The 19834-nt window shown below is 46.9% G+C and overlaps 1 protein-coding gene across 2 annotated transcripts in view; it reads left to right on the top strand.

Moving 5' to 3' along the window:
* The window catches only part of elfn1a (extracellular leucine-rich repeat and fibronectin type III domain containing 1a), a 38732-nt gene extending 20331 nt beyond the window's left edge, over positions 1-18401 (top strand). Inside the window, exons 2-3 of one of the 2 annotated variants that reach the window (XM_037476255.2) lie at positions 2190-2269; positions 13015-18401. In XM_037476255.2, coding sequence (XP_037332152.2) covers positions 13392-15758 — 2367 coding nt within the window. In that variant the 5' untranslated portion in view covers positions 2190-2269; positions 13015-13391 and the 3' untranslated portion in view covers positions 15759-18401. The remainder of the gene's footprint in view (positions 1-2189; positions 2270-13014) is intronic. The other variant, XM_037476257.2, reaches the window with a different exon arrangement.
* Positions 18402-19834: the final 1433 nt, after the last annotated feature.

The raw sequence follows: 19834 nt of genomic DNA, 5'->3' as shown, positions 1-19834 counted from the left end.
GCTCGAGGCTTGTTGTTTGTGGGGTTTCCATGAGGGAAACGAGCCGCGTTGCTTCATTCCACTCAGGCTCTCAGAGTGTAAACCCCACATTAAGATTAGAAAATAATATGTGAAATCGAATCCACCAGCGTTTTGCATCGCATCCACGACTGCGTTGGATGCGTTTGGTGTGATTATGGTTCCGCGCGCATTAAGGATCCGTTGTACTCAAGTGTTTTGTGGGGAGAGGGAATCTTTCATTTAACTTTCATTTGTGGAAATCAAACAACATGTGGACTGATCGTTAGACCAAACCAAGATCTATACAACAGGAACTTTATTCCGGTTTCCGATTAATTTGGTTTAGTTGGGTCGCCAATAATTGCAACAGTTAGTTGCAGCTGAAAAAGGTCAAATCTTTAACACACAATTAAAACCGCACCATCAGTTTCTGTCTGATCTGTTAGCGCTGACGATGACCAAAGGGGTCGAGGTGTATTTAAACGCTGAAGTAATCTTCTTGACAATCTACTGCTTTTAATAATGAGCTTAATATTGTGTGATGTGTAACCGATGTTTGCTCGGGGACGAGACCCTGTAACCTCCTGGCTGCTGTTGTTGTTCTGAAGGCCTTCACTCTGTGGAGCACTTAAAGCGCACTAATCTCCTCCTTAATGAAGAGGCACGAGAGGACGCACATACATTGACTCCAGGTCACTTCTTCCCTGCATATTTTAACTTCTTTATTCGTGCACGGTCCGGCAAATCTAAAATCCCTCTCCTCACCTGTTACTAATTGGATTTTTTATTTTTTTATTATCTGAACAGTAACAGCCCCAAATCATCTGAAATGAACCAAAACATCTTATCGGCACAATAAATAAATATTAACTAATTCTCATAGAAAGTTGACCGGGGAAAAAACAAACAAACTTTTTCTATTTCGGTGCCTCGGCAGCTTGGGCCCCGTCGGTCACATGGTGCCGGTGCTCGACCCCAGTGCTGTGGGGTCGGCGTCCTGCAGATGTGCCAAAAAAAAAAAAAACTCAGCTCCTCAAGACCACGTGGGATCCGTCCCTCCTCACAACCTCCGGGCCGCCCCTCGTTCACGTTCACTGTGATTTATATTAAAGATATAAAAATAGCATCCACTTGCTTTTCATTGCTACAACATGTTACTGCACACGTGTGACGCCTTCTGACTCGGTTTCATTCGGAGCAACAGACAGACGCAGAACAATTTCAGCCTCCACCTAAAGGAGGATCGATATTACACCCTAATGATGGCTGCAATATTCTCGCCTTCATCTTCCAGACAGCCCGTTACCAACAGGGAACAGAAGGGAAAATAATACGTATCTACGCTGCAGAACTCCAAAAGCACGCAGATGAGTTTAACTTTCTATTCAGTTCTCTGCTCCACAAAATACTCTGAATATAATATAATAGAAAATTCTTTAAAGCCCTGAAGGAGGGGGGTGTGTGTGTGGGGGGGGGGAGAGGGTTGCGGGGGGGGGGGGGGGGGTGCCCTCTGGATTAAAGCCTGGCAGGACGGGGCAGCTGCAGGACGGGCCCTGCCAAGGACAGAGAGCTTCCCCATGCCCGTTCAATGCCCCCAAAATGGGTCATTGAACAGCTAAATGGAGTCATTATGACGAGTAATTAAAAGCATACCGCAGAAGACTGCCGAGTTCGCCTTTTTCTCTCGGTTCCGCTGCTTTTTTTTTTTTTTTTTTTTTGCGTGTGTGTGTGTGTGTGTGTGTGTCGTCTCGGCCTTTTGCCCCGAAGGCAGCTGCCTCGGGGGCCACTCAAACTATCGCCCCTTTCACCGGGATGCAAATAGCGGCTTTAGCGGCTAATTGAATCGCATCATCTATTGCGCTCTCGTTTACTGGACTCCGTTTCGACTCACCAATGAAAATGCTCAGCTTCACGTCATTAAGCTGAAGGGGATGTTTGATTAATTCGTAAAAACTTACTTTGTCAAGACCCGGATAGTGAAACACAGGATTTCATTAGCTTTGCTTGCCTGATAAGGCTCATGAAGTGGTTCCGACTTTTTTTTAAAAAGAGCAAAAAAGGTGGGACGGGAAGCGCCAAAGGAGGCTTTTTCATCACAAGGCTTCCATTGAATGTCCAACCAAAACCAGCGGCTCAAAAGCATCTCGAAATGAATGAAAACGCATTGACATCTTTCCTTCTGTCGTTAGGAACGTCGGCGCCGCAGGAGGTCACCGGGGATGCTTTCCCACCCCGCCGATTTCAACTCAGATACCCGAGGCAAGTGCAGGTATTTCTTTTTCCTCTCGTGGCTCGAGTCGACTGCAGCTCTGCATGAGTAAATGCCCCGCTAAGAGGATCAGTGAGAATCCTTCGCTAATCCACTGTTCAATACACAGGACGAGAACGCCGCCAAAGGCGAGTCGCTCAAAGGACGCGTCATCCGGTCCTTTTTAATGGGCCCCACTGCTGAAATGTGGAGTCATACCTCTGCAAATGTCAAGGAATGCTCAGTTTGAGTTCTTGTTCTGTTATATATATCTATTTATGTATTGATATATATATATATATATAAAAAAGGTAAATATCAAAGGTTTATGCTGCTGTAAAATGAGAAATGCAACGTCATGGGGCAGCTATAAACATCTGGTCTTTAATTTAAAAAAATAATAGCAGTCATTCCCGCACTGGAAAACAATACCTGACTCGGGCTGCGGTGATGTGGCCGTTAGAAATCAAAATGAAACTCCAGCGTGCAAATCTCATAAAGTGAGATAGTAACGGCCGTTCGGTGGAAACAATGAAGACTGAAGATGATTCATCCTGAGCTTTATGCATCATCTTCCGAATCAGCCTCCGCCGAGTGTGTGACTTCTGCCAGAAAGCACTTAGGTTGATATTCAATTTGGAGTTTGTGGAGTCATCACGAACAAAAGAAGTCCTCGTGATTGTGCTCTTGATGCATTTCAGTGGGCGCAGCTATGTGTATGTCATTTTAATTTAAACTACAAGTCGAGAGACAATGAGCTTTTCCCTTAGTCCTGACAATCACATAAGAACAGGCATGTTTGGACAGATTTGAAAAATTGGACACATCGAATATGTGTTGCCGGATCACTAGATTTAATCCTCCCTGCCTTTCAAGTGGGGGCCGAAGGGATTCTTCTTCTGTCCAACTGTCCAGAAACATCTCTACCGACACAAATACGAAAAACAAGCACAACGAGCCAAGCAGCTCAGTGCCGCCCTAAAACACGTTGGGAGACCCACGAAAGACGTCCAGCCGCTGCCGTTGGACCTGAAGACGTCGTGCTGCTGCAGGATGGAGGTCAGCGCCTGTGTTAGCGGGTCCGTGAGCCGCGGAGGGAGCCCAAAACTCCCAGTTTAATTATTTTATTCGATCAAATAAAGTGTCCAGACCAGTATTCTTTAAGGAGGACTCGTAAGTCACAGTCGGCGTGTAGGTACATGTGATTGTGTGCGGGCTGTGCTGCAGGAGGAAAAGCCCTCCGTAAGAAACACCAGCACTCCATCAGGAACCTTCTCCTTTTGTCCAAGTCAGCGCTCACGATTGTGTTCCTCAGATTAATTAATGACCCTAATTCACGTTATAAACATTAGCTCCATTTCTGAGCTAGTTTCATTCACGAAAAGCCATAAATAAGTGTCATAATACAATAATTCAATTTAAAAAGGATATTACGTTGCATAGAAAGTCTGCGTCCTGTTCATTTTAGTGATATATTGTAACTTCAGTATCATATTTCATTATGAGCAGTCCTCAAAAATACTAGGAATTAAAAGAATAAAAAAAAGTATAAGAGGATAAAACTGTCCCAACCTGATTCACAATCTGTCTAAAACGTCAGGCCTGATGTTTTAAATACACTGCTGAAGGTCATCGATCACTCTGGTGATCATTATCCGGCCCGGGTCGCAGCAGCAGCAGCATCATCATCATCATCATCATCCCCATCACGCTGCTGCTCCTCCTCCGTCGGCCTGATTCCTAATTGATGGCACCGGAGAAGAGTTATTTGAACGGATTACCGCAAAGAGCATCATGGATTAGCCCGAGAGAGACACGGATCCCCGAGGGAGCCTTAAACCGGTCACACGAAGTGATTATAAAGCATCCGTGTGTGGTCGACAATGATTGGGCTCCCTCCTCGTGGAAGGGATTCGACCCCCCCCCTTCGACCCGACGGATCGCCCTCGACTCCGACGCAGTGATCGATGCCCTCCTTCGGGATGGAGAAGCCACTGGTTGTAAATGAGGCTTTGGTTTATTGCGTTGATGACTCAGTCGTTGACGACGTCTCTTTGGGCGAGAGCAATGCATCGCACCACGCACCACCCCCCCCCTCCACGGCAGCACAATCCAAATTTAAAAGGCCCGCTTCGCACCTCCTGATTAACGATTTGGGGTGATTCCTTTATTGCGACGGCGTTCAATCAGCATAAAAGTCGACGCAGTGCTCCAGCTGCCCCCCCCCCCCCCCCCGACCCCCCCCGGCGTTCCCCCGCCTTAATGCGCTGTCATTTTTAAGTACTTCTTCACTCACTCGACGCTCCCTCAGCCCATTAATTATGGGACGAAGGGAATCATCTACAAGAAACATGGCCGCCCTGATTAAAGGTTTGAAGGTGACGGGGGGGTGGGGGGGCCAAATCAGACGGAAAATGTCTCGTGCAGCTTTTTGTCATCGAGTGTTAAAACCCAAAGTGGTATTTGTGAAATGAAGACCTTTAGTCAACGCGGGGGAAAGCCCTCGTGGTGACGTCGGATCCTACTCGAGAAGGGAGGGGGGGGGGCGAAGGGGGCTTACGACGGACTGACAGACACCTGTCGGCCATCAATTACAAGCCTGCTCCCCGCTGATTGGACGATGTCAGCGGGGCGACGGGGCGTTTCCCTCGACTCGCGACACCTCGGCTCCCCCCCCTCTCATGGCGCGGCACTCAGTCAGACCCCAGAGGACTCGGGGCCCGCGGTTTTCTTAATGGCGGCGGCGGTTGGTGCACGTGAGTGGGACGGGGGAGGAGACGGCCGAGGAGGATTACAAGCCTTTTAAAGGCAGGCTCTCTTGCCATCTGCTGCCGTTTTCCTTTCCTCGAAAACCTTCCCCTTTAACATCTGCTGCCGTGAGACGTTACGCAACGTCCTTTTCTTGTTTTTTTAAGCCCAATGAACTCGTGTGAGAGTCGAGTTGCTATTAAATTCAAATTCATTCATAACGAGGGGGCTAAAACTCAGGTATAGAATCTTCTTTTGGCACTTTGAATCTTGTTTGGTGCGATTTTATTACGTCTTAATCTCTCCGACTCCCTTCGTTATTTGTTATTCAACGTTTTAACGGGAAGAGAAGCGTCTATAATTGACATTGAGTTTGGTTACTTCTGTTTTAACCTCAGCGATGATTTATGCTTCTTCCTTCTCGTATCTTTTCTCAGAAGACAGCGCGGCATCTGGAGGGCCGCACCTCAACTGGATTACAGATTAGCATCGGTGTGTCTAACTGTCCTACTTGGGCGGCGATGTGTCAGGACCGCGCGGACGAGGACCCCGGGGGGGGGGGGGGGACATTGAAGGCGTAATAAATCCGCTGCGTACCATCGACCCGCGTCCTCGGACACCATTTGTCTCCCGACAAATCCGCTCATCGTTCACCCTCGCAAATGCAGGCGGGGGGGGGGGGTTTACGTGTTCTCCGCCATGACATCCGTGCATGTCAGTGCGAATGGGGGGGGACACAGACGGTTGGGTTGTTGTTGTTTTTTATATTAACGGCTTGTGTAACCAATGTTGGAAGCACCTCTTAGAAACCTCATTAAAGCGTGTGCTCCTTTAAATAGTTAATGATGTGTTCTAATGAAATCCCTGGCAGAGAGGAGGAGGCCCGTGTGAAAGGGAGGTTGAATTCATTGTTACAACACGCGAGAGCCACTGAGGCTTTTCATGCAAACTACCATCATTGTCCTTGCTGTTTTCTTTCTCAGAAATCAGCAAAGCAACCCCCCCCCCCCCCCCAACACACACACACACACACTGCGTCTGTGGAGGTCAATTAAAATGGACAACAGCAATAAAAATGCAAATCCTGACACAATGTTATCAGAGGGTTTTATGCGTGTCCCTCCCCACTAATGTCCGGCACCTTTATTCCTTGCATCCTGCTCCCTCGATTCGAGCTAAGAAGCTTCCCAGCGACGTCCCCCTGTACTTCTCGCGTCCGAGACCACGTCCCGCACTCCTGTGATCCCCCCCCGCCCCCCCCCCCCTGTGTTTCCTTTCATTCCAGCACTCATCATGGACGGATCAAATTGCAGCGGCAGGAAAGTCACACTTTTATGACATCCTTTGCAATTGATTTTTTTTTCTCTCTCTATCACTGTGACTGCCTCCTCCTTTTGGGTTCTGGAAAAAAAAAAAGCAGCTCAGAAGTTCAAACATAGTCATTATCCCCCCCCCCGCCCCCACCCACCCCGCAAAATCCGATGATGATGATGATGAGCGCATCTCCCTGAGCACCATCTATACTCCCACACACACACACACACACACACACACACACATTAACAAACCCGGAAGCTGGTGCCGCCACCATCAAATTCTCGAGCTCACTACCCGTGGCTGAATTACTGATTACTGCCCGTGAAGGTAGGTTACCTCATTAAATGCTCCATTTGTATCTCTGCCGGGGGGGCTTTTTTTTTTTTTTGAGCACAGGGACAGTCTGTGCCGAACCGGCTCAGATCTGCTTCAGGAATCACATGAGCAGACGCAGCCCAGATGAGACTAACCCACCAAAAAAGAAGAGGTTGACGTAGAAAAAAAAAGCTAAAGAAGCTAAACATGCTAACTGGGTGGGGCAGAGATCTTGGGTATCTATACTTTACTGGAGTGTTTATTTTACAGACTGCTTTTCACTTCTACTCCTTACTTTTTCACCCAAATATCTGTACTTTCTACTCCTCACATTTTAAAAAATAGCCCCGTTACTCACATTCATTTTGGCTTGTGTTCCAGCTACACACAAAAAAAAAAAAAACATCAGGATAAATGGAGTGAATTGGATTGTGGTTGGATGAGAAGTGCAAACATTTACCGTCCAGACGCCCCGTTGGTTTCCTCCGCGATGACGGATGACACAAAGTGGTCGGTGCAAGGATCCTTTTTCAGGCCGGCGGGTCGAGGTCGGTTCCTCCGCTGATCGGTGGTGGCGGTAAAAGCTGATCTCAGTGAACCCTTCTCCTCCTCCTCCTCCTCCTCCTCTTCCTAATAACTAGTTCATAACTAAGTTAAATGAGTATCTTCATGACATTGGGTTTGCTGAGCATGTCTGCACGGCGTCTTCAATGAAGTGACGTAGGAACACTGAGGGATTCTGTATCTGTTCAATGTTTTGATGTGTTTCCCCATCATTGTAACAGCGGTGCCCCCCCCCCCCCATGAAGTAGTAAACCTATAGGGGAGCTATGCAGTCTAATCAGTGGGAGCAGCGTGTGTGTGTGAAAATGAAAATTTTTGTTTTCTTGGTTTTAAATCACACAGCATGCGGGTCAATGCGCGCCTCCCTCCCTTTTAGCGCCGCCCCTCCCTGAATGTCGCCATGTTTCCAGCAGGTCACGTGATCTGAAAGGCACCTTTGGATCATGTTGTAACGGAATGACATGTTCACTGAGCGAGGTCACGAGTTAAGAGTTTGCTCATAATGGGCATTTTTTTTCTCATTACAATAGTTTTGAAACCAGTACTTTTATACTTTTACTTAAGTAAAACGCTTGAGTTGATACTTCTACAAAAGTGTTTTTAAACCCTGGTACTCCTACTTGAGTAATGATTGAGAATACTTTTGACACCTCTGGGGTGGGGGTAATGTTCCCCTTCCTCACTGCGGCCGATACTCCGTCATGGCAAACATCGATCGCCCCCCCCCACCCGTCAATCAGAGCGCCGAAGGCCCGGCTGACCCGTCAGTCAGGAGCACGCACGCCGCTCCACGCCAAAAATGAAGAAAATGGAATCAGCCGCAGCAGTCGCTTTGTGAAGGTTAATTGGCGGGGAAAAACCCCGGCTCAGCGCGGCGAGGCGATTGACAAAGATAAGGCCGGTGAGTCTTATCGCGGGGGGGGGGGGGGGGGGGGCGTTTTTTTTTTTTTGTCAGCGTATTCTTTTAAACATGAGATTTTAAATAAAAACACGTCCAAAGAGGAGGCCCGGGGTAAATCCACCGGACTCCCTCGACGCGCCGCCGCGAGGCTTTTCGGGGCTCGGAGGCCTCGGAAAAACAAAGGCGCCGAGCTGGAAAATTGCGCTCAAACCCTTTTCGGGGGTGTTATTCGCCCCAAATTGTGTCTCGCTATCCGAGATAAAGAATTAAATTAAACGCGAGTCCCCTCTGATGAAGGCTTTTCTCTTCCTCTCGTTCGTTTGAGAGGGAAGCGTCGCGCATGTGGAGCAGGGCGCACCTCCTTCTGATGAATCCCGCTTTAATTCTGCCGGAGCGTCCGTCTGAAAAGACGTGTTCATCCGAAGCTCCTCCGCGGGGTCAGCGTCTTCATCGGAGGTGTCACCCCAAAAAAAAGCGAGGGGCCTTTATTTTGTAATGAGATTTTTGCACTGAAGAACAATAGAGTGAGATGTTGGGGGATTTACAAGCGTCGGGCGGCCCCCGGGGGCAGTGAGTCACTTAAGGCTTCACCAAAGTGCGAGCGGTGTGTGGAATACAAAGTGGCGAGTGGGCTCAATGCGACTTCACCACCAGTGAAATTCAGTTTCAAATTCAGGGTGTCAGCCCGACCTTTGCACCCAGCCGGGCCTTAATTATCCACAAAAGTTCCGTTATTTGACATTTAGCACCAGCGTGTCACTAGTATTAATTAAGATCAGCCCACACTGGAGCATGTGTGAGTCATCCTTGTGCTTAGCTGCAGCCAATTAGCAGGTAGATCTACTAATTGGCCGCAGGATGCTGTTGTCGTTTGAACTGTTTTTAACCATCGCGGAGAAACAATAATTCCAAGATGTCTGATCATTAGTAAAAGTAACAACTTCTTCCTGATGTGACATTTTTTTTTTTGGTGTTCCTTAAACAGCTATTGCCTAACTGTGGTTTTACAGGCGAGCAATTTGTTTTGTGATTTGGGTGCGAAATATGAATATTGTAGGAGAAAATTGAATTAAAAACAAAGAAATAAAACGGACAATAACAAGTGTAAATATATTATTTAAATGTATTTGGTGTATCCAAGTGCTGAACCTCTAGCAAACAGTAGTCAGGCATGACATGACCATCAATTATTTCGCGCGGAATATTCCCAGAGTAATTAATGCATGAGTTTAATATCCTCTGACATAACACGAGCATATGGGCCCCCGTCCTCCTTCCCTCCAAAAAGCAATTCAGCCGCTCAACGAGCACCACGTTTTCCTCTTCCCCAAGAGAAAGTATTTCCATTTAAACTCAATTGATTCCCCACGTCTGGCTTCCAATCTTTACTCATTTTTCATTCCCCCCCCCCCCCCCCCCCGAGCAAAAAAAAGAGCATCGTCAGTGACATCAAATAAAGGGCCGTCGTTGGTATGGATGAGGGGGGGGGCCTTCCCCTAAGTCGCCGTCACAAAGAGCGAGATGGGGGAGGAAGGAGGAAGCGGCGGCGCCCTCCGATCCTTTCACGTCGCGCTCCTGTTGACACTCCGTGCAGAAGGGGGGGCGGGGGGGGGGGCGGCGTTGGTCGACTCTGCATACAGGGCGACTCGTCCGCTTCACGTCTAAAACGACGCCGCGGCGTATCAAAAGAAGAGCCCTGTTGAGTTGGTGTCTTGTCGCCTTTTTTTTTCTCCATAAAACAAAACAAAAAGGAGCAGTGATTTCTTTCTTTTAGCAGAAGCGAAATAAAAGCAAGAGGCCCCCCCCCGAGCGGCCGGAGCGGAACAACCCTCTTTTTAAAGAACGGTCGTTTGAATGGTTGTTCAAGGAGCAGGGTCTCAACAGGTCGTCTGCATGGGGAGAGAGAGAGAGAGAGAGAGAAAAGCCTTCATTACCCGGGCGCATGGAGCCTAAATGGAGAAGAGGCCGTGGAATGGCTGCCTGTGTCTGATAGGGGAATAAAACTCAGCTGTGATGCCCGGGGCGTTCTGGCCCGCTGCACTCCGGGCCCTCGCGCTGTGACCACACAGATTGCCGCCGTTATGGAGCGTCGGGTCCGTGGCGACAAACAGACCTCCGTCTCTCCAAAAGAAAAAATTTTAAAAAATGTCAGCACACCCTGCACCGGACGCCTCGGGCTCGTTCCAAGATCTACATAAACAATTCCATCTGCATTTGCATGAAACCAGAGCACCAGAAATGTATTTTGATGTTAGTTCGTTGCTTTCTTTGTCGCTTGACTCAACACCTCAGGCGCCTTCTTTTTTCTTTCTTTTTTTTCCTGTGGATTCTCGAGGACATGGCGATGTGATTTTAAAAAAATCTGCAGGGCAGAAGCTCCCGCTCCACGCTTGCGTGTGTGTGTGTGTGTGTGTGCGTGTGTGTGTGTGTGTCTGTAATTCATGCATCGCTTTTTCGGCAGTGAGTCAGCGGCGGGCTCGCCACCGTGAGTCACTGTGGACAAAACAGAACACAGACGCGTCGCCGCCGAGTGGAGACTCCTCAGGTGGAACTCAAGCGTTCCGTTTAGTCGCGGCGGCGGGGTTTGGTCACGTTAAGAGGTCACGAGGCCCCCCCTCCACCCCCCCCGGGAAAACAAAAAAAAACAACGCACCGTCGAGGTTCTTTTTGAGCTGCATTTTCCTCGTATTCATTTCATGGTGCGTTTGTTTTCGCAGCCTCTTTGAGAGGTTTCTCCCCCCCCCCAGGTTGCTCCTCTGCCGCTGCTCCTTTTTTTTTTTTTTTCTCCCCGCCGACGAAGGTGGTTTCCGTAATGGCGGCCTTTGGCATTCTATTCGGCCTCCGACCGCGGGCGGCGTTCATTCATTCTCTTTACCTCGCTTGAATGGCGGAGTCTGGGGGCCCTTTTCACTTGATCGCCCTCGAAGCTGTCGAACGGCGGCGTGAGCCGGGCCGGATTTACGATTAAAAAAAGAGAGAGACGGCTCGGCGAGCCGTAGCTTCACACGGAGCGGAAATTAGCCGCCGGCGTTTTTCTGCGCGCTATCTGACGCCGAACAGATTCTCAGCGTTTATTCAGCGCAGCAAAGCTTACTTTGCTGCGTCATGCATTTTAGATGCCACATTTGGTAGGGGTGGGGGGGTGGGGGGGGGGGATAGGTGAACAACAGTGAACCGTGTCTTCCCCCCCCCCCGCCCGAAGCAAATTTGAAGCTAAAGATGAATAAATGAACTCCGCCCCGCAGGCCGGCTTACAGTGAGTCCATGTCAAACACACGACGCGTCAGATAACAGCGGGATCGCTCCACTTATCAGTTTATCAGCGAGCAGCACACTGTTTACTGGAAAGATCACGTCCCCAACAGCAACGCTTGTTATTCTGGCATAGTCTGTGTATACGCGCAAACATGCAGTGCCTACGCATGTATGAATATACTTTTTTGGGGGGGGGGGGGGGGGGTTTGTTCGTGCATGTGATATGTGGAAAGCGCAGGTATTTGTCCAATAAACGCAAACAGGAGAAGCCCAGAGGCACAACGTGGAGCCCAGGACACACAAAATAAAACAGCAAATAATTAGCATTTACGTTCCCTTCTTTCAACGTACACTTCATTTGAGAATCGATCGCCCAGCCAGTGAGGCTTCAGTTGTTTCACTTGATGTGCGATGAGGAAAAACCACCGCACTCCACGCGTGTGATTTGAATGTGATAAACTAGGTTTAACGACAGCGGGAATGGCCTTTAGGTCCTCGGTGGCAGGCTGTGGGGGGTTGAAATGTATTCTCTCCGCCATTAAGTGTCACATTTATTTCATTCTAACAGTGATTATCCCCGTTGAGAGGAGCCTGAGATGTTCTTCAACACACAAAAGCAGCTCCCCCCCCCCTCCACCCCCCGGTGTCCCTCCAAAAAGGAAACAAATGTTGGCCTTGGTCAGAGGCAGAGCTGCTACATTTGACCCGTTCATAGAATACAACTTAATTCAGGACTCTCGTTAATTAGAAATTAGTGATTAACACATGCTTTAACGCTAATCTGAAGGTTGCCAGCGGAAACCTCCTTGTGACTAACTTAATTAACGGGGTCTGTGTTCTCTTTGATCTGCTTTGTATATTTTAACCTGCGGTGGAGTCTAAACCTCCTCTTGCAAAAAAGGAATGTATTGCTTGAAAATACATTATTATTGGGGAGTCTTTCGAGCAGCAGGTTGTGTTCACTTCTTTGTCACAATAACAAAATGAGGGCTGTAATAATGACCGATTTGGTGGAATGATAGAATAAGGTTGTGTTCCTTTTTTCATGGGATGCTGCCTTTTGTATTTGAGCAGCAAGATTAACACAGAGTGCCAAATCAAGAAAATTGAATTTGGGGATGTTTCTTTTCGTCTTCTTTGCTATTTTTGTTGCTCGCCACTTTTTTTTTTCTTTTTTTTTTACAAAAGATCTACATTTCATTTCACTGTCGTCCAAGAACACGCTGTGCTCAATTTCACTCTAGCATCCGTGTTCAAGGATTTCGGGAGCTTTCAGAGGAAAATACTAAATACATTGATCCAAAGGGTCTTCTCGTGTGTTGTTGTGTAATTGATTTAATGCAACTTCTTAACATTTGCCAGCCTCCGGTTGTGTCTGACAGAATGGTGTGTAATGCTGTGAAAACAGGGACCCTGCTTTCCCCAACCTGTCAAACTGGTAATTGGCCAACAGTTCCCTTAAATTGGAGTCTGCCACAGGGGCTGCGAACGCGTCTCAAATTGTGGACGGAATAATTGGTGGGGCGAGAAGAAGGAGGGCGGGCAGTGCACAAGAATCTCAAAGGCTTCCAATGCGACATTTCTGAAGCAACAAAAGCAATATAAATATACTTCTTAACCCGATCAAATGTAATTAATCTCAACAATGTCCTCTTGTCATTTGCAGGTTATTCCTCCATGCACATGCGAGAGACCCAGAGAGGAGGACGGCGGCAGAAACAGTGAGATGAGACCATTAAACGATGGTGAACACTAAGGAAAAAAAAGCACAAGCCAACCTGAAGCGGTTTTTCACTGCAGCCAAACCTCAATGAAAGAAGCTCGAGGGACGAGGGACGATTCGCCGAAGCGCTCTGATTGCTACATGGCGACGACGCCATCCATCGATGAGGAGGAGACAAACAAAAGGATTGTTTCTGGCTCGGAGAACAGTTGAACATCCGGGCTGACATCCCAACCAGATCTCGGCTGTACTGAAAACAAGCGGGTGTCCCCCCCCACCCCCCGCGCTCCCATCTCCCATTTATTTTTCGGGTCCTGCACATGACTCTCAGAGAAGCCCCCATGGCCTGCGGCTTAGGCGTGGTGATGAGTGCCTTGTTTTGGTCCGTAGCCATTGTATATTTCACTAATATCGGCAGAGTCAGTGGAGACTGCTGGTTAATTGAGGGTGAAAAGGGCTTTGTGTGGCTTGCGATTTGTAGCCAAAACCAACCACCTTATGAGGCCATCCCACAGCATATCAACAGCACCATTGTGGACCTCCGTCTGAATGAAAACAAAATCAAAAGCATCCATTATTCTGCCCTCAGTCGCTTTGCCAACTTGACCTACCTGAACCTGACGAAGAATGAAATCTCCTACATTGAGGACGGGGCCTTTTCTGCTCAGTTCAACTTACAGGTCCTTCAAATGGGCTTCAACAAGTTGCGCAACCTGACAGAGGGGGTCCTCCGGGGTTTAGGAAAGCTGCAGTACCTCTACCTCCAGGCAAACCTGATTGAGACTGTGACACCCAATGCCTTTTGGGAATGCCCCAACATCGAGAACATCGACCTCTCCATGAACCGCATCCAGCAGCTGGACGGGTCCACGTTTACCAGTTTGACCAAACTGACCACCTGCGAGCTGTACACCAACCCCTTCAACTGCTCGTGCGAACTGCTCGGCTTCGTCAAATGGCTCTCGGTGTTCCCCAACAGGACGAACGAGCGGATGGTCTGCGACTCCCCGCCGGGCGTCTCCGGTTACAGCTTGCTGAGCCAGAATCCCAACAACCCGACGTTCCGCAACGCGCTGCACATGCTCACCACCGTGTGCACGGATGACTACGTGACGCCGTTCATCCACCTGCCCACCGAGTCCTCGACGCCGCCGCCGGACCTGACACTGTGCGGGCTGGAGGACTGTCCCTCGGGCACAGAGCCGGAAGACATCACCATCAGCACCTACAACGTGGTGGAAGTGAACCCCCTGATGAAGCTGAAGCAGGTGTCCAACACGGGCGCCACCGTCACGGTTCAGATTCCTCACCCCTTCAAGAAGATGTACATCCTGTCGCTGTACAACAACAGCTTCTTCAGCGACATTCAAACCCTGAAAGCTTTGAAGGAGGACGTGGAACTGAAAAACCTCAAACCCCACACCAACTACACATACTGCGTCTGCTCCATACGTAACTCCCTGAGACACAACCACACCTGTCTGACGATCACCACCGGCACGCTGAAGGGAAAGGCCAGGGACGCGAACAACGCCACCGCCACTCACTACATCATGACGATCTTGGGCTGCCTCTTCAGCATGGTCATTTTCCTGGGCGTGGTCTACTATTGCCTGCGGCGAAAGCGTCGGCAGGACGAAAAGCACAAAAGAGCCGGTAGCCTGAAGAAAAACATAATAGAGCTCAAATACGGACAAGAGCTGGAGGGGGCCACCGTGTCTCGGATGTCGCAGAAGCAGCTGCTGGCCGGGGAGAGCATGGCGCGAATGCCCTACTTGCCGTCCGCGGCTGAGTTGGAGCAGTACAAATTCCAGGAGATGGGCGACACGCCCAAGATGATGAAAGGAAATTACATGGACGTGCGCGGCGTGGACCACCACGAACGCAGGGAGTGCGACATGGGGATGGCTGGGAACAGCCAGGGGTCCGTGGCGGAGATTTCCACCATCGCAAAAGAGGTGGACAAAGTCAATCAGATAATTAACAACTGCATAGATGCCCTGAAGTCGGAATCCACCTCTTTTCAGGGGAAATCAGGCGCGGTGTCCACCGCCGAGCCCCAGCTGGTCCTGATATCCGAACACCCGCAGGGCAAATCGGGCCTTCTTTCCCCGGGGTACGCCGACAGCTATCACCACTCCCTGCAGAGGCACCGGTCCTCCGACGCCTCGCCAAAGAGGCCCAGCACTGCCACGGGGGGGCCCATGCGAAGCCCGAGGCCATACCGCTCCGAATCCAAGTACATCGAGCAGACCTCCCCGAAGGGAGAGAGCCTCCTCTCTGGCAACCCGGCCGCCGCCATCCTGAGGGCCGAGGCGGAGAAGATGCGCCAGTACGGCGACCACCGGCACTCCTACCCCGACGCCCAGATAGAGGAGCTCGAGGGGCCCGACGGCCACAAGTCCTCCATGTTGGAGCCGCTCACTCACTCCCGCTCCAGAGACTTGGCGTACTCCCAGCTCTCGTCCCACTACCACAACCTGAGCTACTCCTCCAGTCCGGAATACTACTGCAAGCCCTCCCACAGCATCTGGGAGAAGTTCAAACTGCACCGGAAACGGCACAAAGACGACGAGTACATGGCCGCGGGCCACGCCCTGCGCAAGAAGGTCCAGTTTGCAAAGGATGAGGACCTGCACGATATTTTAGACTACTGGAAAGGTGTGTCGTCCCAACAGAAATCATAACCTCTTTAGCTGCTTTTGAAACATTGGACCACGCATTGACACGAGATGACACGGGGACGTCGTCTCGACATTCCAATCAATGGATACTTCCTTGTTATTAGCAACTACTTGCTCAAGATGATCACGTTCTCTTTTGAGTGTGAGGGGAATGGGTTACAGAGTCTTTAAATTTGTCATGTTATGTAAAGCATTAATCGGGAAAACTTGTATCGATTGAAGAGAAAATATCTAGCAAATGAATAATACATATATATAAATATACATATATATATGTGTGTGTCACAATGGATTATAGGTTTTTGGGTATCGCATGGCCAAGTCCTGTGACAGTGGATTTGCTGTTGTGTAATATGAAACTACTATATGAAGAAATTACTGAAACTTCAACGGTTTTTGAGGAGTTGTTTGGACCCTTCACTCAAAAAGGACTTTTTTTTTTTTCTTCCCTCCCTGCATATATTTAATTCAACAAAAACTATGTACAGATATGGGCATCTATATTTGCAATGTTGCTGTGTAGATGGATGAGTATAAAGTGGCTGATTCGGGTTTTATCAGACGAACCGCTGTTCATGGGGAATAACTCGTTGCTGAGGAACCTTCTTGTCATTTCCACCGTCACCGCCTGTTTTTGTAACAATCTCTTTTTTAAAACCTTTTACATGCGTTTAAAAAAAAAATCCAGATTCCGTTTCAACGTCCCCTCTTATCACACAACGCAGTGTTCGCTGCATGGAATCTGACAGGAATGCGGGGAGCGTCTCCATCATTCCGTCTCTTCAGCCGTCATTTGTATTTTTAGTACCAAAGCAGAAACAATCGGAAATGTTTACAATATTTTCTGCGCGGTCGAGGGGGGGGGAATCGTGAAAAAAAAACAACAACAAAAAAAAAACAACCACACATCCGTAGATCCGTGCTTCTTTTTTCTATCGTGTCGGTGGTTGGGGAGCGTTACCGTAGTCACACAGGCCTGCTATTAACCACTAACATGTCAAAGGGCGAGCGGCGGCTCCTCGTCACTTGTTCAGAGGCCGCCGGGAGCCCGATGGATGAATGTAACAGATACATATTTCTGATCTGTCTATGGCAGCTTTTGTGTAAAAAAAACATAAATATATATATATATATATATATAGATATATATATATATTTATTTCATGCTATTGACAAATGTGGTTTGTTTGTTTTTTTCTTCCTTTGCTTCAATATTTCTTCCAGTGTATTAAAATGCAAAACGTCTTATCCGATTAATGCAGGAAAGTAGTTTGTTCTCTGGATGGGCCTTGCCGCTTGCTGAGAGGTTTTGTTTTATTCTTAAACTGCTAGGCTGTTAAAATCTTTTTGTATACTATGGAAGCTACGTACCAGACGAAATATCGACGTGCTAGATTCGAATTTGAGAATGTGAAACTGAATCCTCTGACTTACCGGCTGTGAATTTGTGTATCATGACATCTTTTTTTAGTAAATATTAATGCTTATTCTTTGTAAGGTGTTTATGTAACTTTTTCCAGAAAGGCTCATGATGGCTCACTCACGTTTTCATGGACGAACAATAAATCCCAATTTGGGCTCTCCCACACGTCTGAAGAATTGTAATAAAGTAACTCAACGCATTATAAGGTAAAGAACAGCTTTTGGAGGTTAAAAGGTGATCATCAGTGCTTTGTGTGAATATTAAACACCTTAAAATCAGCAGCACAGACAAACCCTCGGTGACCTAAGGGAATTCATTTATCCAGTGAAGTGGGGGTTTTTTTCTTCTTTTTTACTCCTTATTCCCCCTTTATTCATTATGTCGGTATAACTGCAGGCACGAGTTCCCCCCTTTTGTTCATTTTCTGTCACAAAGCTGCGTCTATTTCATCCAAGTGTGTCATGAAGCTGCTTTTACTCACTCATGTGAAGTGAAGCATCCATGAGCCTGATGTGAATGTGTTATGTAAGGACCTTCTAAAGTGTTAACTTGGTTGTCTGACTTAATATTTTCAACCGCCTTAAGATTTTGGGATATGTGTACAAGTGTAAATTTCCTTTTGTTTGATTCAAAGTTGATATTGTTGACGAGTCTCCATTTGTTGTTATTTTTATAAAAGCGTTTCAGTTTCCTCTGAGAGCTGTCAGGTTTCTGGTTCATTTAGCTACTTAGCCACATGTTTTTTATACTGCATATTGTAGCACTTCTGTGTCTAATAAGAGTGTTGACGAAATCTTTAGAAAGATCAGCAGTTGTTGTTCATGTGCATCGAAACAAACAAGAGCACAAAAAAAATGTGTTTTTTTTATTTTATTTCCTAATACTATGTTATCTGCTTTCAGACAAAGTACTGTGAAATAAAGTTAAGGGCGCACATACAATACACGCCGGCATCTTTATTACCACCTCGGGCCAGACCCGGCTCACCTGGATCCAGGCCCGGCTGGAGAACATCTGCGGCTCTAATCGGTACAGAAAGTGACCACCTGCTCTGCGACATCATCGGCGCTCTGGCCTCCACTCGGCTATTCATGAGCCGCGGCTATTTTTAGCCGGTTTTGAGTAGTTTTCTTCACAATCTTGGCACCGGTCCCTGGGATTAATTTCTTTTAATCTGAGTAAGATACGAAGTCAGCAAGACTTTCTACAAGTGAAAAATATTGAGTGTTTCCAGCTGAACTCAAACCATTTTGTTACTTCCTGCTGACCTCTACCTAGAAAGTGTAAAAAATGCACAAATTTCTGGCAAGTTTGCTTTATATTTAACGATGCATTGCACGTGTTACCAATTTCCTCTTCACACTGGTCTTAAAGGTAGAGAGAGAACATACAATTGCATGAAAGACAAAGGGAGAAATCACAAATGTAATGTTTACATATTCTGCCTCCGTCTTCAGGTAATGAACAGACAGTGAAATTGATGATCATAGTCGAGCATCATTACTAAGGTGCTTTGTTGGGGCAGCATCACACAAAACAAACGAAAATCTAATGGCAGCAGCTGTGCCGTGTGAACAGCTGTATTGCCATTTAAAATGAGCAATGACAAAGATAATTACAGATGACAAAGGTAGAGCCACATAACAGCTGACTGCACAACCAAAGGAAATGCCTTCGTCAAACCAGATCCAGTTGACATAAAGCGTAAGATGGCATGGAGCTAGACTTAAAGCTACTACATGGAATTTCAATTCTTTGTAGTTTTTGGCTTACCACGTTCCTTTCACATCGTTTTTTTTACCGACCTGGTTTTCTTGTTTGATTCTTCATTGGGCCAAAGAATATGGCCCGAGTCACATGCCACATGGTGTGTCGGGTCCCAGCGGGGACAAACGGACCAGCGAGCCAAGTGAGTAGTCATCAGTGCATTAACATATTGGTTTCAGTTGATTATTACTGTTCTACGAGATCAATCAAAAAACAATCAGAACGGCAATAAAATCTTGTTGATGTCATTTTTTCAATATGACATATTTTGTCATTTTTTAAAAAAAATGTTTCCCACCCAATATTTTTTTTTTCATTAAATTTTAACATTTTACCTAACAAAGTTTTGCTCTGTTTTCAAAAGATTTTTTGATTTTGATTAAATTTTTTAATTTTTTTTTCCAATAATTTTTTTGACCTAACAAATTTTATTAAAGATTTAATATTTTTCAACTTTTCTTTTATGAAATGTTTTGACTTAGCATATTTTGACTTTAAAAAAATAAAAAAATGTTGACATAACATTTTTTTGTATTCCATTTTTCGATTTCGAACATTTAGCATTTTTTATCGAATTTTTTTTCAACTTTTTTTTCCATGACATTTTTTGACCTATGACATTTTCCATTTTTTTTAACTACTATTTTTCAATTTTTTCCATGACATTTATATTATTATTATATTTATCCTCATATTTGTTTCTTTTAAGTACTGAAAACATTAAATGTATGGTGAGGGCAACATCAAGGTATCTTTCCGGTCCATTTTGCCTGCTTCATACAGGGAGCAGAGATATATTCTTTCTCCTCTCACACTCTCAATAGACCATAGCAAATTGTAGCTGCATGTTGCACGGGCCCTGAAATTGTCATTAATTTGCCATTAAAAC

The sequence above is a fragment of the Pungitius pungitius genome, chromosome 12 (assembly GCF_949316345.1).
Source record: "Pungitius pungitius chromosome 12, fPunPun2.1, whole genome shotgun sequence".
Classification (NCBI taxonomy): Eukaryota; Metazoa; Chordata; class Actinopteri; order Perciformes; family Gasterosteidae; genus Pungitius; species Pungitius pungitius.
The sequence above is the reverse complement of the archived record's forward strand: the minus strand, read 5'-3'. Positions and strand labels throughout refer to the sequence as shown.